At 40.4% G+C, this 17,753-nt stretch overlaps 1 protein-coding gene across 6 annotated transcripts in view; it reads left to right on the top strand.

Moving 5' to 3' along the window:
• The window catches only part of LOC149311767 (diacylglycerol kinase iota-like), a 303,704-nt gene that overhangs the window by 213,407 nt on the left and 72,544 nt on the right, over positions 1-17,753 (top strand). For all 6 annotated transcript variants that reach the window (XM_089527871.1, XM_089527875.1, XM_089527872.1 and 3 more), the window contains 3 exons: positions 506-606; positions 5,737-5,816; positions 6,826-6,870. In XM_089527871.1, coding sequence (XP_089383997.1) covers positions 506-606; positions 5,737-5,816; positions 6,826-6,870 — 226 coding nt within the window. The remainder of the gene's footprint in view (positions 1-505; positions 607-5,736; positions 5,817-6,825; positions 6,871-17,753) is intronic.

The following is a 17,753-nucleotide window of genomic DNA, read 5'->3' as shown; positions in this document are numbered from 1 at the left end:
GGTGCTTAATGTGTTATGCTTAATGGCACCATCAGGTCTACCTTGTGGCAGATCATTCCTATGTGTCTGAACTTCTCTGGGAGAAACATTTGAAACTGTGGCACTACCAATGTAAAGGCCCCAACACTAGTAGCCATTCGCTTCATCTTAAATGGCAAAGGCAACCATAGAGATCCTTTGCTGAAGATTCAATGGAGCAGGCAGCAGCATTTTGAAAGCTGTAATAAAAACATAACATCCATTTCTGACCTTTCCCTAAAAGGGCTTTAAGACCTCTGTTGTCTCTAACAAGATAGAATCTCAGTGAATCAAAAGCTGACTTCCCTGTGTGCAGAAAGCTTGTATTTTAAGATGGGCAGCTCAGCATGTGGGCATTGTTATACTAAGGGTTCTGTTCCTTCTCTCCCATTCCTGCTCATTCCAGGAAGATAAAATTCTATTTTCTGTATCTGTACTAGCTTTGACATGACATTATTTTCTTACAAATCTCTTCTTTTTTTTGCAGTCCCCATGCCATCCCAGAACGCCTACGAATCAGAGTGAATAGAATTAGTTTACAAGATTATGAGGGACTGCATTATGATAAGGAAAAGCTGCGAGAAGCTTGTAAGTTTCTTTCCTTTCTTTCCCTTTCCCTCCCTTGCCCTTCCTTTTTAAAAAGGTGATTTAGTATAAGTGTTTTCCTCCCACTCCTTATCCCCATATGTATATAAGTAACTCCTTGATAAGGAATCCATACATTTTTGCAATGGAAATGTCCAATATAAAAAGTGCACATTAGAAGGAGGTACCAATAAAAGATATAGAATACAGTAGTGAAAATAACATTTAAAGTGCATTATACAGTGCCCCGCATCATACGTGAGTGTGCCTTATGTGGCTTCCATCATACGCTGGAAGCGGCACTGGAAGAAGTGGTGCCACGCCCTGGAAAGAGTAATGGGGCATGCACCGCTGCACTGCCATGCCACCGTGAGCACGAACCCCATTGACTTTAATGGGGCTCGAGCATACACAGAATTTCCCTTACGCAGGAAAAATTACTTATGAAATACATTTGCAGAATTACATACTGATAGCTTCAGAATAGATTAGGAGAAATGTATGGGGGGGGGGGGGGTGAGCACCTTGTATATTTTCATGCAAAATTGGGGGAAAAAAATATTGGTCTGAACCAAATGTAAAACTGGAAAAAAAATCAGTTTGGTGCAAACAAAGTTTTAAAAAATGAGAAATGGAGAAGATATAGCCATGTTAGTCTGTAGAATCAGTATGTAGAGGGATGTTGTAGCACCTTTAAGACTAACTGAAAGAAAGAAGTTGGCAGCATGAGCTATCGTAGACTTCAATCTACCTCTGAAGCATTTGAGGAAGTAGACTGAAGTCTGTGAAAGATCATGCTGCCAATTCTTTCTTTCTTTCATCTTTCTTTCATCTGGTCTCAAAGGCACCAGAAGACCTCTCTACATACTATAGTTCATCGTGTTTCAACCTTGGGCAAGATGCTAACAAGAGTCACTTTGCAAGAGACACCATGTCCTCTTCTTTTTCTTTTTTCTCTGTGTGGAAGTATTCTTTAAAAGACTGTTACATGTGCATAAAATGCTGTTTTTGAACCAAAATAGCACATGCAAAGTTTGTAGAGAATAAATCCTGCAATGCAAATAGTCTTCAGTAAATTCAACTGTGATAAGAAAATAGTTCAAATCACTTGTTGCTTCATTTGAGATAAAAATTAGCAAAGAATCACAGCCCTAGCAGAAATGCAAAGTTTCAGTTTATCTTATGCAAGGACAATAGCTGGAAAGATCCAAGCATTTCAAATTGTCAAACAGCGGAGGTTACTGTCCTGTCACCAACATTTAAAGGAGAAGAAACTTGCAATCCAGACAGACTCTGTATGTTCAATAGAAATGTCGGATCCTTTTATCATTTACCTCAGGCAGCAAAATGTTTTGGGTCTTCACCAAAGGGCATGACACCTTCCTAATATTCCTCTTTAATCCCCCTCCCCACCTAAGTAAACAATAAATGACAGAAATCAAAACATAGAAACCAGGTTAAGAATGAGCCTTTTTATTATTATGACTTTGGGTGTACTACAGGAAAGTTATTAAGATTTTTGCCTGAGACATGTCTTCATGATGGAGCATCAAATACTCCGACACCAGTGTAATAACTTGGATCATCCAGATTCAGAGTAAATAAATGCTGTTCTTCTTGTTTGCTTGAAATACCAATTTGATTCTATCACTGGCCTCATCTAAAATTGAATTTTTTCCCCTGCTTCATCTAAGAAGTTGTCATACACACTGTTCAGAGAAGATTAATCTTGGCTCTCTGGAGACAGACAACTCATTTCTGCAACTTTTTTTGAGTAATTAAATGATGCCATACTCATCTTAGAAAAGGATGGCCTGATTATTATCTGATATATATATATATATATATATATATATATATATATATATTTGGATACTTTTTCTTTGCTCTTTTATAATTTTAGCGTTTAAGGAATGACTAAATTCTGCATTCAAATTACAGAATGGTACAATATTTATATAAGAGATTAATAATAATAATAATAATAATAATAATAATAGAGTTTATTTATATTTCCCGATCGAGGTGGGATTACAACAATAAATTCTCATGTGCGATATATATGATCATAATGTACCTCTTATATGAATACTGCACCATTTTACAACTTGAATGCATTTTTTCCCACTGAGCGTGCCTCCTGAAGGGGAAAAATGTCTAGAAGTATTGCAAGTTTTTAATTCCTTTCTGTTTTGATTGCATATGTTTATATATGAGTTGCATTCATTCTCTTTCTTCAAATTTCCTCCCCCTTCCCCCTTGTGTCTTTCATTTTCTCCTTCTCACTGATCATATACTACATTCTGGCCTCATGCAACATATCAGAAATTGATTTTCACCAATAGTCAAAATGCTAAAGTGGTTTAGCAATATTATACTAGTTAAGCATTAGGATAATTTAGTTTTAGTGATGGCATGCCTTTTCCCCTCACTTGATTTCTCTTGCATCTGTGTCCTGGAAACAATAGCTGTGTTTTAACTAGTTCCAAGAATGTTATAATCAGGCTGGTACAAAGCCCTGGAGCACCTCACTATCCTGGATTTACCAGAAAGAAAAGAGGTGACACTTCCACGACGTCCTAGGATAGGTATAAAACACTGGAATCCAGCTCGCTTCCAATTTAATCCCCTGTTCCAAGACTAAATCTGCTCTTCTAATTTGGAGAGATCCCGTGTGGTGTAGTGATTTGAGCACTGGATTATGACTCTGGAGACCAGAGTTCAAATCCTCACTTGGCCATGAAAACCCACTGGGTGACCTTGGGTGAGTCATACACTCTGCGGCTCAGAAGAAAGCAAACCCTCTAAAAATCCTGCCAAGCAAACCCCTCATCTTAGGATTGCCATAAATGGGAAATGACTTGAAGGCACACAATGACAACAAACTAATTCTGATTCAAATTGCCTATGCTCAAGACTGCATGTGCAGGTGGGAGGATCCTGTGGGTTGTAATCTAAAAAGGTCATATTTCCAAGTTGTAGATTTCCCTGTACCTGCCAGCACCTACTGGTTAAATTAGAATGGATGTTTTGTTTTCAGCATAACGATCCTATGCTTCTGACAAAATCCTTTCTTTGAATGAAAATTCCATAAAAGAGATACACCACAACAAACAGCATGAACATTTATGGAGCCAAATGTATTCTTTTACATGGTGGTTTCTTTTTGAGGCATACTGATTTTATCAGCTCTGATGTACTTGTTATTGTTGTAAGAAAATAGAAACCATCTTCTAAGCAGTGACTAATGATGGACTGACTAAACTGGAATGAGGAAATCCTTAAATATATTCAACATAGTTCTTGAAAGGTTTCATTTATAAAACATTGGCAAGGAATGCCAAGCAGGAATCGAGAATCAGTAGAGGAAAATTAAAGGAGTTTTCTTTCTTTCCCTGCTTTAACATTTCTTTTTTATTCAAGGTCCAAAGTGAAATTGAATCAGCATCACACAAATGATCTTTTCATAATAAACCTTACACTTCTAGACATGTTCATAGAATCATAGAGCTGAAAGAGACCACAAGAGCCACCCAGTCCAACCTCCATCCATTCTTTGTTTGAAAACCTTCAAAGAAGGAGACTCCAGCACTCTCCAAGGGAGTGTGTTCCACTGTTGAACAGCTATTACTGTCAGGAAGTTCTTCCTAAGGTTTACTTGGAATCATTTTCCCTGTAGTTTCTCTTTTCTGATAGCCATGTGGAGTTTGAAATGGTATGGATGGATGGTATGGATATCACCTTTCAGTTTTGCAATAGCAGATGTTTTCTTGAGGGCAAAGGTTCTCTTGTGCCATGCAAGGGAAAGCTACCTTTCCTACCCCCTTGTTTCAGTTTCTGTTCTGGCCACAGTCATAAGCAAGGATGGGCAGTGCAACATGGTTGTCTCTGTGATAATGGCACTCCAGCCATTATTCCTCATCTGTTCTTTTTATGGACAACATTACTGCAAAGGGAGTGTATAATCATGCTGCATCTCTGGCTCAGCACCAAGGATTAATGTATCTCCCGAGGGGCAATATTATGTAGGACTATTGAAAGGACCCATTCCCCAGTGCCAGTTCATATACATTAAAAATATTTGAGAACTTCTAGAGCTTTTGGAGCTAAAGTTGTTTTTTAAAAAAAATACTGCACTCCAATGTACAACTGGCACAAACAGAGGGGAGCCTGTCTTCAAAATTATCCTTTACTTGGCAGCAATATAAATCGGATAGGTGCAGACAGGGGCTCATTTTAGCCCCTTAATATTTCAGACATTTCTGTGCCGCATTTCTAAACTAAAACGTTCTCCCAAAGCAGCTTTTAAACATTCTGTTATGGCATTTAATGATCTGCCATATTGTGACAAAAGTCTTTTTTTGCTACTTTGTTATCTAGTTTAGAGTCTCATGTTTGTATGTACTGTTCTTAGCATATGTCACCTAAATTGCTTTGGCAGAAGGGTGGGATATAAATGATGCAAAAACATTTGTTCTCCCCCCCCCCCCCGATTTCTTGCTAAGAGTAAATACTACTTCATAAAGCTGTATCCAGGTTTGTTTGCTGAACTAAAAATGTGGTTGATGGATAAATCAATGGTGGTGGGCTTCTTTGTTCATCCGTATCACTGAAAATGCTGGAACATTGCTGGAAAAAGCCAACCCAAGTGTTGGGTATATGTTAAAACAGAAATTGTGTTATTCTAATATATCTCACAAGTATTTATTGGTCCTATTCAAATATTTATATAATATAAATGGTGTTATGCAAAAAAATCAAAATGTATCATAGAGTCATAGGGTTGGAAGGGGCCTCATTGAATCCAGTCCCCTACTCAGTGGAGGAACTCTAAGTAAAGCTTCCCCAGCAGTTAGCTGTCCAACCTTTCTAGGCAATTGGTTCAATTGCCAAACAAATTTGTATGCTTTCTTATTAATGATGATAGAACAAATGCACTTAAGAGAGGCAGCAAAAAAGTTATGATCTTCTATATATTAAAATTAGACATAAGTCCCACGCCAGTGTAGCTCACATTTGAGAAGACTCACTGTGTACTGTTCAATGTCTCAGGTGAACTGAAATTATATATAAATGCAAATCTCTTACTTCTATTTATTCTTAGTTTGTTTTATGTATTTTTTATTCTTGTAGCTATTCCTCTGGGAATTATAGTTGTTCGAGGAGACTGTGACTTGGAGACTTGTCGTATTTATGTGGATCGCCTAGAGGAGGTGAGTTGTTGCAAATGATGTAGCTAAAGGACACATGGATGTCTTCACAGAATCAGTTGAGTAGTATCATTGTTTTTTTTTAACATACTCAATTTGTCTATCTCCTTCTTGCCTATGAGCTCTGTGCTAACCTTGTCTTGCTTAATTCTATGGGCATCATGCAAAGAGAGCATTTGTCTCACCACTGGGGGACACTGCCAGCTTCAGGTTGGAATTGGGGTGGGAGGAAGGTGCCCAGGCAGCTGGTTATCACCCTCAGGTCACTTTGTGTTTCAGCATATCTCATTTCAGAAATGAAATCCTCAGGACCAGTAGGAAAATACTGGATCACACTTTAGATGAAATTATGTCCCAGGCTGTATCTGCAGTATTGAAATAATGCAGTTTGATATGGCTTTTACAGCCATAACTTCATCCTATGGAATTCTGCAATTTGTAGTTTTGTGAGATATTTAGCCTCCCCTGTCAGAGAGCTCTGCTGCCAGAACAAACTACAAATCCAAAGATTCCATATGATGGAGCCATGAAAGTTACAGCAGTGTCAAACTGCATTAATTCTGCAGTACAGATACATCCCCAGTCATCTCCAGTGTCAGGATCTGGTGAATCAGGTCTGGGTTTTAGTCTAAAACTTTGAAACAAGCTGTTAAAGGTACTAACCTATGGTAATTTGTCAATAGGTTTCAACTCCCTGGATAGCTCTTTTAGGGTTCAGTCTAAAACCTAGAGATGATTCACCACCACCCTGACATGGTAACCTTTAGCAACCACTGCATTTTTGTGCACTATAATTCTTGCATGAAGTTGATAGAATATTACTTTGGGTTTTTTGAATGTGTGTGTGTGTGTGTGTGATTTCCCCCCCTGATGGCTGGACTTTATATTAAAGTTTAATGCTAAACACGTTTGTAGAGATGTTTTGCATGGAAAGGATTAATCATTGTTTGAATTAATCATTGTTAACAGGCTTTGGATTAATCATTGTTTCCACTGGGCTTTCTCCTTATAGGATTTGCAGTCAGTCTCTTCAAATACACAGAGAGTTCACTACCAGGTAAAATATCTCTTTCCTCTTTCTCTTTTAGAAAAGTAACACAGGAAGGTCTTTCATTGTTAGTTTAGACTGTATCCCTTAGGAGACTGTATCTCTTAAAAGGAGAATTTAGCTGGACTTCTTTAACTCAATGGACAATTCAGTCACTTGTGAATTTCTGTTGAAGGATACCATATTTATATCAGTTATTGAATTTCTATTGAAGAGTATGTCCACTCTCCCTCCCACCAAAATTAAATAAAACAAACAGAACAAAATAAAATAAAATGAGCCAGCTGCTCAAGATTTCTGGTGAGTAACACTGATTAATTGCTGGATTTAGTACAAGTTTAGTAAATATCATTTAGGCTTTGAAGATGCAAGATTAGTTTTCTAATGGCCAGAGGGAAAGCCAGACTTGAGTTGGCTCCTGCCATGGCCCTATTTTGACTAGACTCCTGCTTTCCCCACCTCTCATATAGCTGCCAGTATCATTTGGGATCTTTTATCCTGGTTTTTAAGGATTTGGGGGCAAAAATGTAAGTCAGGTGTATTCAAATTGCATGTGAACAAGACAGATTCTACGCAAATCCTACCTGGAATATTTTGATTGTGTAGACAACCTCCTGAGCTCCTAGGAAGATATGGTGCCACCAATGAACTACTGTCTTTCTGTGTTTGCACACACTCTCACTGTTTATAAGGTGGGAATAATAACACTGGTCTACCTTATGGAGAGCCAGTGTGGTATAGTGGTGGACTAAGACTCTGGAAACTAGGGTTTGAATTCCAGTTCTGCCATGGAAACCCACTGGGTAATCTTAGCAAGTCACACTCTCTTAGCCTGAAGAGAAGGCAAAGGCAAACCTGCTCTGAGCAAATTCTGCCAATAAAACCCTGTGCTAGCTTTGCCTTAGAGTCACTATGGCCCAATACAAACAGGCACTTTGTGGCATGGTGGCAGCAATACTAGGGTTAGGGACTGCACACCAACTACACAGTCCTTAACCCTAGTATGAACTGACAGCATAGTAATGGCAGCGTCCTGTGTACATGGGCACCATCATTGCGATGTAAGCACCGCATGGCACCACACTCGCGACGGCACTCCCGTGCCATAAAAAAACCTGGCAATACCAGGTTCTTTTTACTCTGGAGGGAAGCTGCACGGTTTGGCAGCTGCAACTTCTCCCCAGAGGAAAATAGGCTGCTGACAGGCCGCCCCTTTGGGGCAGTCTGTACTGCACCTATAAATCAGAAATGGCACACAAGCATGGCCTTGTCTACTTAGGTGTTTTACCCAAAGTTCTTCCCTGGGCTCACTGTGTCCTGCTTACACAATGCAGGGCTGCAATCTCAACTGTCTTCATGAAGCCTGCTCCTGATTTGAGCCTTCCTCCCCCTAACCAGCATTTTGTTGTGGAGTTTTCACAGGGGCAGGGGAGGGTTCAGCAGTGATGGCCAGCTGCCTTTTCACTTGAAGTTGCTGTTTGTCTGCTGGTGGCTACTGCTGTATGTACAAGTTACTCTCAACTCAGAACTAAGCACCCAACTTTAATAGCATGGCTGGATGCCTCATTCTGACTTTAGCAGAAGGCAGCAGGTGATGAACAGAGACCACATAGGAAAGCAGCTAACTCTTGTTGCTGGGAGACCAGAGCTAGGTAAAGGACGAATTTGGGGAAATCTGGAGGCAGAATACTCCAGGAGCAGTCTTCCCACTAGATCCCTAGGGGACAGACCTAATATTCAGGGGGCAGCTTGGAGTATTCTGGAGTATTCATTATAAAACAACAGCCTTATAGATTTGTTATGCTGGGCTTCATTGGTCCAATAAACAATATGAAACAATGTTTATATCTAAATATTGTGTTGTCTATTGTTGTTGATATACCTGAGTGGTGGGGTGGTTTGACATTGGGGTATGACTCTGGAGACCACGTCCGATTTCCTGCTTGAGCACAACTTAGGCACGCCACACACATTCAGCCTCAGAGGGTGGTAATGGCAAACCCCCTCTGAACAAAAAATGTGCCAAGAAAACCCCATGATAGATTTACCTTAGGTTTGCTGTAAGTTGGAAATGACTTGAAGGCACACAACAACAAATAGTGTTTTTAATATGACGTCTCCTTAAAATTTTCCTATAGGGAAAAAAAATAAAACTGAAAATACATTTATTTAAGGAACAGTCAGTAATACAGCAGATCACCAGGGCAGTAAATGGCAATATACAAAAGTCATTATACCACTCAAGAAAAGAAATCATGCGTAACTATTTCAGTCTGTTAATTTATCCACAATATACAGTAATGCAATTTAATACTGCCATGACTCCATTTTATGCAATCCTGAGGTTTGTAGTCTGATAGGGTATATAGAAGTCTTAGAAATTTGTGGCTCAGAGTTTGTTCTTTTCAGCTGGGAAGTGATCTTTAAGATTTCCCCAAGGCTCATAGTTTAAAGACTAGAAGTGAGAGGCCCTTCTATTTATTTATTTATTTATTTATTTATTTATTTATTATTTGGTACAACAGCATTGGCTGTGATGACTAGGGCCGCGAGAAAGTGCATCCCAACATCATATAAAGTGCTGCATGACTCCTGACCCTGGTGTGCCTCCATTTCAGCCATAAAAGTTTTGTACCAATTAAATTGTCCTGGCTCCATTGCACAGAATCCTGGGATTTGTAATTCATGAATTCTTTATTAGATTGCTCTAAAGTGCCTTCCTGGACTATAGAAGTACAGGTCTCACCAAACTATGAACCCTGATGATGATCATCTCCTCCTCCTTGTATAAGGTTTTTAATGTTATGTTTTTGTGATTTTATACTGTTTATATTGACATATTGTCATATTGTTATTGTTATGTGGAATGTTGGAAACCGCCTTGGTCTTAGAAAGGCAGCATACAAATAAAATTTTACTTACTTACTTACTCCTCCTCTTTTATTATTTAAAAATAAGACATAACATAGAAAGTAGAACAGAAATGAAACTGACTTCCTTCCCTTTATCCTATGATTTTCCTTGTTGCTACAAAGATACACACACACACACGTCTTTTTATTTCTTATTTTTACCTTCCTTTGTAACTGTACATTAATTCTATCCATGTAGTACATCTAGTTTTTTTCTTTTCCCCAAGATAATTTGTAATTCAAATTACTGTCCATCAAATGTAGATTTTATATAAAAGTTCATTTTTTAATTCAAATTATGAACTCTGAGATTTCAAAGGATGGAATCATGACATCTAAAAGGCTATCAAACTGGTATAACTGAGTAGTGTAGATACCCTCTGCGTTTTGGCCTTGGCAGCTTCACTTGACATTGACAAAGTTTCTCATTATCTCTGCCCAAGATTCAGGGCCAGCTCAAGACATTTTGCTGCCTTGCTGCAGCAAAAAATGGTATCTTCTCTTCTAAACTGAGGTACAAAGCACCCAGGTTAATTTGGTATCTGAGGCACAAAGTCTCACAGTTATTCTGGCATTAAAAAGCACAACATTAGTAATTCAAATTGCAAAGAATTTACCTCTCTTGCTGAAACCCTGAATCTGCTGCCTACAGTGGCTATCTTGCTACAGAGTGATAGGGCTGGCCCTGGAAGAAGTGTAGGTGAGAGAAAAGGGACTGTGCAGATGGAGGACTAAGGATGTCTGTTGATTTATGTGAGACAAAGATGAGGCTGTGATCAGCAAGACTGCTGGGTGAACATGAAAATGCCTTGGATCCTATTTTATATGGTATTTCTACTTCAGTGCACACAATCCCCTGTAGTACTTCCAGTCTGCATTTACAATCTAGATGGCTGTTTTTGAACATTTGTCCTCCAGCATGCATTTTTTAATATTATCACATTTGATACATGGAGCTGCATTTTCTAATTTGATTTCAGGAGTATTCTTTTGTTATCACTTTCATGTGCTTTCTGTTTCACTCCCTACCATGCACACATAGTCAAACTCCCTCCCACCTCATATATAACATTTAAAATTAGCCAGAGAGATTTTGATCAACTATAACACTGATGTACTTGTCCTTTCAAAATTGTTCTGTTCAGTTCTTCTTTATTACAGTCATAGACCAGCACACTTCAAAAATGTGTCTTTTCACATTTCAGTGTGAATTTCTCATGGGAAATATGGGTTCATATCATGAATATAAACTAAGATTGGCTGGCATCTGGTTAGTAACATGTGGATGTATAAGTGCAGCTTACACACACATATGACCTTGTTTGGATGGGTCACAGGGGGAAATTCTTTTGCCCTTGGACACCATCCCAATCCACCCTCTCTCTCTCTGCAGATGTCAAGGGGAAGTATAGGTGAAGCAATTCAGACCATGAAGATAGAGCTGCTCTAGGTTACCAGGGGAAGGAAAAAGTGGGGGATTGCAGTCCAGTTTTGAGCACCCATTCATTTCTTCCCCCAGGTTCACTTCAGCTGCTATTTCATAGTCTCAATCAGCTCCCTTCTCCATGCCATACACTCCCTTCCAGTATGCAGCACCAGTAGCCCTACCTAGCACCTAATAGCTTACAAGGTAGTTATGCTCCAATGTATGATCTTGACCATTGTGTCCAGAACTTTGAAAGGGTATTCTAAAACTCCAGATGCTCACAGCCACCATGGCTACTCCTGGGAGCTGCAGCTCAATAAGAACTGCAGGGCTGCATGATTCCCATCCCTGGTTTTATCTGTATTATATAGTTATAGGTAACTGTTTGATCTGAACACTTTAGTCTTCCTGCGCATTCCATCTTGGACTTCAGAACAGTGGTCCTTCAACAAAAAGGCTACAAAGGAAGATTAGAAACAGAAACAGCAGAACAGGAATATATTAAGAAACTGCAGTCCGTCAGGAGTGGGTTGAAGAGAGACAATGGTTTCTTGGCACACTACACACATTATAACACTAGCTAACCCCTTCAGCCTTACGGGGGCTCTCTTGTCCAGTTCATCACACCTTCTTTTTGACCCCTACACTACATCTCAATACTCATTCATATGGTTATCTACTAACCTTGGGTTTAGGCAGAACCTTTGCGTTGTCCCTCAATGACCATGGTTAAAACTGAACTTGTTTTTTCATTTCCACACCCACAAAGTACTGCATTACTATGGACATTCTCATACAAAGATGTCTATATATAGGGCTGTCCCTGTGCTTTCCACTCCATCACATGCATCTGAAGAAGTAGGCTTAAGTCTATGAAAGCTCATGCTACCAATTTCTGTCTTTCAGTTAGTCTCAAAGGTACTGCGAGATCCCTTTGTATGTCTGATCTGAATTCATTAAAACCATTTTGACAGCTGTCTAAATAATTTTTTCTTTAACTACAATTAACCACTTATCCATACTGTTACTTTCTTTAAACTGGTGGCCCTCTATCTTAAGCTCTCTTATATTACCCAGAACTTGATTTCAATTCATCAATTGCTAGTTCACTTCCTCTCTGCAGAGCAAGAAGATAGCCTTGCTGTTATCTTGTATAAGTAAACAAAACGGTTTTCCTTTAACCACCATGTTTGCTGAGCTGCAAAATTAAATCCAAATATAATTGCCTTTAGTGAATAGTAAATTCAGAGTTTATTTTCTACTTTTCCCCCAAAGCTAAATGCTTCTTACTTTTTAGATACCATTCAAATAAACAGTACTGTGAAATAAAAAATATGCTGCTCACTTTACGCTTACAGAACTTACTTGTGGGGGTAAAATCATCTCAATTCACCAGAAAGCTCTTTAATTTCTATAGAGGAGCATTTTAAAATTAGCCAATTTTCCCCTGCCACATTGAAGTCTATTTCAGAATGCAGTCGGGTATTATCACAGGGAAAATGCTGCTGCTGCTGCCCAACTGCATCCCATCTAAAACCTGGCTACATGCTGTGCTCAGATGGCTGATTTGCAAAGTCGGGAGCTTCACAGATAGCCAGGTTTTAGGTGGGATGCACTCAGGTGGTGACATCAATGCCATTTTCCCTGCTATAATACCCAACTGCATACTGAAACAAACTTCAATGTGGCAGGGTTAAGTCAGCTTATTTAAAAGTGTGATAAGCTCCTTATTCTATATCATGCTTATGGGAGTAATTACGAATGGTGAGCAGTTCACTATAAGGCTTGAATGCAGTAGGGCATGTTGTCTCCTCTTGGTTTTCTTCAATCATCCCCTTCTGTTTTCACATCTGAAGTGCACAAAATATGCATTGGGATGCCCAGAGTGGGATCCAGACTCACGTGAGGCTCGCCTTTGAGCTTTCCATACCCGGGAAGCAATTTTTGCCAGTTCCACTGTCTCTAACCAGCACCTGCCATTTATTGCTTCCCCTGCCTCCATCCATGGAGTTGCTTTGGAGGGCTGCTTTAATAAGCCATCTTCAACCCAGACATCTGCACTGACAGTATTTCTCATTATCAGTTTGCCCTCCCCTTGGATCATCAAGGATCATCAAGGATCATCAAGGATCATCAACGATCACCTGAGGGTCGAGGAGGAGGGGTTGGTATCTTGCTATCTAACTCCTGCCAGTTTCAAGTTCTATCTTTTCCCCTCAGCTATCATTTCTCTTCCTTTGAGTATCATCCTATCAGACTCTTTTCTCCCCTACAGCTCCGGGTCGCAGTTATTTATCGCCCTCCTGGCTCTGCCACCCAGTTCCTCTCAGACTTTGAATTATGGCTGACATTCTTTCTTTCAGATTCAGTCCCCACTTTGATCCTAGGTGACTTCAATATCCACATTGATGATTTCAATAACCCTACAACATCTCGCTTTAACTCTCTGCTAGCTTCTTTTGGCCTCCAGCCACACTCCAACTCTTCAACTCATTCTCTTGGTCACTGTCTTGACCTGGTTCTTGCTGCAAACTGTGCCATTTCTGACTACCTGGCACTTGACTTTCCACTATCTGACCATCATTTAATCTCCTTTGCTCTCACTTATACTCCACCTCCTCGTCATACTGTTCAACACCATTTTCGTGATCTTCAATCTGTTGACTCTAACCATCTTGGTCTGACCCTGGATTCATCTCTCTCTTCCCTAAATCTCGGGGATTCTGCTGATTCAGCAATGTCTTTATTTAACTCTACTCTTTCCTCAACTCTCGACCATTTTGCCCCTGTCTCTGTACGCACTTCTTCCTCTAAGACTAGGCCTCAGCCCTGGCTTACCCCCAACATTAAGTTTCTCCGGTCCTGCTCTAGAGCAGCCGAACGTCTTTGGAGAAAGTCCAAAGAGTGGGTTGATTTTATCCATTTCAAATTTGTTCTTTCTTCCTTCTCACGCGCCCTCTCTATGGCAAAACAGAATTATTACAAATCATTGATCTCCGCCAATGAGAGGTGCCCGCAGCGTTTGTTCTCCACCTTCAACACTTTGCTTAAACCTCCCTCTCCTCCTGTCTCTTCATCATTCTCTCCTAATGACTTTGCTAACTATTTCATCTCTAAGATTACCACTATTCGCTCTGAGATAGTCCCTCCTGATTCTTCTTCTGCTCTTAATCTTCTATCACCTTCACCTAACAAATTTTCTGTGTTTCCTCCTGCTTCTTTGGATGAACTCTCTACACTTCTGAACTCTGCCAAACCTGCAACTTGCTCTCTTGATCCAATTCCTACTCGTCTTCTAATCTCTATAGCTCCCTCCTTTCTGCCCTCACTTCTCCATATCTTCAATCTCTCTCTCTCTACAGGCTCCTTCCCTTTGGACTTCAAACATGCTCTCATTTCCCCAATTCTGAAAAAACCTTCTCTTGACCCCTCCTCCTTGTCTAGCTATCGTCCGATTTCTCTTCTTCCCTTTCTTTCTAAGGTTTTGGAACGGGTTGTCTATTCGCGCTGTCTTGAGTTTCTTGAAGCCAATTCCATCCTCGATCCCTTTCAGTCTGGCTTCCGCCCAAGGCATTCTACAGAGACAGCTCTCACCAAGATCTCGAATGACCTTTTACAGGCCAAGGCTAATGGCCTTTACTCTGTTCTCATCCTTCTTGATCTGTCTGCAGCCTTTGACACCGTTGATCACTGTCTTCTAGTTGATATCCTCTCTGATCTTGGGTTCTCAGACTCTGTTCTCGACTGGTTTAGATCTTACTTGTCTGGCAGATCTTTTGCAGTAGTTGCAGGTGGTCTGACTTCATCTCCTGTTCCCTTATCTGTTGGAGTTCCCCAGGGCTCTGTTCTGGGTCCCCTTCTGTTTTCACTCTACACACTGTCCTTAGGAAAACTCATCAGCTCTTTTGGCTTTTCCTACCATCTGTATGCCGATGACACCCAGCTGTATCTTTCCGCCCCTGACCTTTCTCCAAGGCTTGAACAGCAAGTTTCGTCTTGCCTCACAGCTGTCTCGCAGTGGATGCGCCATCGGCGTTTGAAGCTCAACATGTCCAAGACGGAGCTTCTTGTCTTTCCTCCTAAGCCCATCCTTCAACACTCCTTTTCTGTCTCTGTGGACAACATTTCTATTCAACCAGTCCAGCAAGCCCGCAGTCTTGGTTTTATCTTTGACTCTTCTCTGTCGTGTATCCCTCAGATTCAGACCACAGCCAAGGCTTGTAGATTCTTTTTATACAATATTGCCAAAATCCGACCATATTTCTCCGCCTCTACTGCCAAGATCCTGGTCCATGCCCTAGTGGTCTCACGACTTGATTACTGTAATGTCCTCCTGGCTGGGCTTCCTCTTTCTCACCTCCGTCCTTTAATCTCTGTTCAGCATTCAGCTGCACGCATTATCACTTCCACCCACCGCTCTGACCACATCTCTCCTGTGTTGGCATCCCTTCACTGGCTCCCCCTCCCTTTCCGCATTCAGTATAAGCTCCTGCTGTCCACGTTTAAAGCCCTCCATGGACTGGCCCCTCCCTACTTATCTGACCTTCTTTCTCCTCACCTTTCCACTAGGGCCCTCCGTTCTAGTAGTCAAGGTCTGCTGTCTCAGCCCAGGATTTCCTCTGCCCCATCCCGGATTCGCCCCTTTTCACTTGCTGCCCCTCACTCCTGGAACCTTCTTCCCCCACAAGCAAGAGCCATCACTTCTTTAACCAGCTTCAAAACGGAGTTGAAAACCATCCTGTTCAGAGAAGCGTTCCCAGGCATTGCATAATTGTCGCTCACTATTTGATGTTCTTGTGGTGCCTGTTTATTGAACCCTTTCCTGTATTGCTATGTACTGTATATGTATTATCCTACTTAAGAGTATGTATTTTCCCTGGAAAATGATTAACCATCCATTATGAAGCCTCCCCCTCCCTCCAGTCCATCTGCCTTGGTCCAGGCCTTGGAGGTAGAGAGGAACTGCTGGACCTCTTACCCTTTCCCTCCACCACTCCCTTCTCCTTCTGTGTCATGTCTTTTTAGATTGTAAGCCCGAGGACAGGGAATCGTCTAACTAAAAGATTGTATGTACAGCGCTGTGTAAATTTACAGCGCTTCATAAATAAAGGTTAATAATAATAATAATAATAATCAACTTTCTCACAGTTGTTGCCAATGTATTTCAGTTAATTACCCAACCAGTTCTGCAAATAAACCTCTTTGAATCCTTTCATGTACCATCAATACTTTATGATATCTCATTTTGAATGAAATTCCTCTTTTGTGTTTTACTGGTTCTCTCACATTGCTTGGCTTCTTATATATTCTTCCAGAGTTCTTCCATAAAAAAATTCTTACTGACTTGCATTTGCAGTGTTCCTCCCCACCCCCACAAGTGACATTATCTTGTGACCAACCTAGTATAAATTATGGAATTGGAGAAAAGAACAGGCTGATGACAGTATTCTTGCCATTTAGTAAATAGAACCATCTTCATGGCTCACTAATAAGGTATCTGGGGCACTTTTACATTTTATAAACAAAGCACATTTCTCTCTTGGGTTTCCCTGGAATTTGGAATTGGAATAGTCAGCAGAAATCTTTTCCATGAACCCAGCTGCAAATAAGAACCTTGTTTACAGATGTCACTTTGTGCTGCTTCTTTTTCTAACAATAGTTGCTCTGATATATAGAAATTTATGCTCATCCGAGGGCTACTTTCCTCTGTTTCAGCTGCAGTGTTGGACTTCCCTCAACACACTACACAGGGAAAACAAATGCATTCTTTCTTCAAATAGATTTTCCCCACCTAATGACAATTAATCCTTTCTTCTAAACTACACAACTAGGCCCCGGAATCTTATTTATTTAATTCATCTTATTAAATCACTTTCATCCAAGTTGATCTTGTTTACTGTAGCATTTTTTAATCCTACTTTTTCTCCAAGGAGTGCAAGGCAATATACATGAGCTTCCACCCTATTTTTATTATATAAACTGCTCCTTGAGATAGGCTAGGCTACAACTGGCCCAAGGTCAACAAATGAGCTTCAGCCTAGTGGGACTTGGAGCCTGGGTCTCCCTGATCTTGCCCCAACACTAACTGCTACATTCTGCATTTCTGTCTTTTATCCAAGGCAGTTTTTTCACCCATCTTACTTTGTTGTTTGTCTGAGCACTAGAGGCATTCCATTCTGCATTTCAGTTGAGGGATTTAGACATACCTGAAGGGATTGGTTTTGGTTTCCTGGACTTTCAGACTTTTGGTTTGTTTGTTTGTTTGTTTGCTTGAGAGTTTAGTAACCCAGAATCCTGTGCCATATGGCAAGAAATCCCACAGCTCCTCTCATAGTTTAATGTGTATTCACACGGAAGTGGTAAATTGATGAAAGGTTCATCTTTCTGTCTGGGATTTGGAATGCAGTTTCCTCTATGGTCTGGTTGTTTTTTTCTTTTGCATTTTTGGTTATGTATGTCTTCCTACTGGCCCACTTTGTAATGACTGAAAAATTCCATCTTAGTCATAGTTTGGGGTACTCTTTTGAACGGCAGCTTCCAGAATCCTCCAGCCA

This window comes from Sceloporus occidentalis, unplaced genomic scaffold (genome assembly GCF_023333645.1).
Source record: "Sceloporus occidentalis isolate IW3139 unplaced genomic scaffold, rSceOcc1.0.p SCAF_5, whole genome shotgun sequence".
NCBI lineage: Eukaryota > Metazoa > Chordata > Lepidosauria > Squamata > Phrynosomatidae > Sceloporus > Sceloporus occidentalis.
The sequence above is the reverse complement of the archived record's forward strand: the minus strand, read 5'-3'. Positions and strand labels throughout refer to the sequence as shown.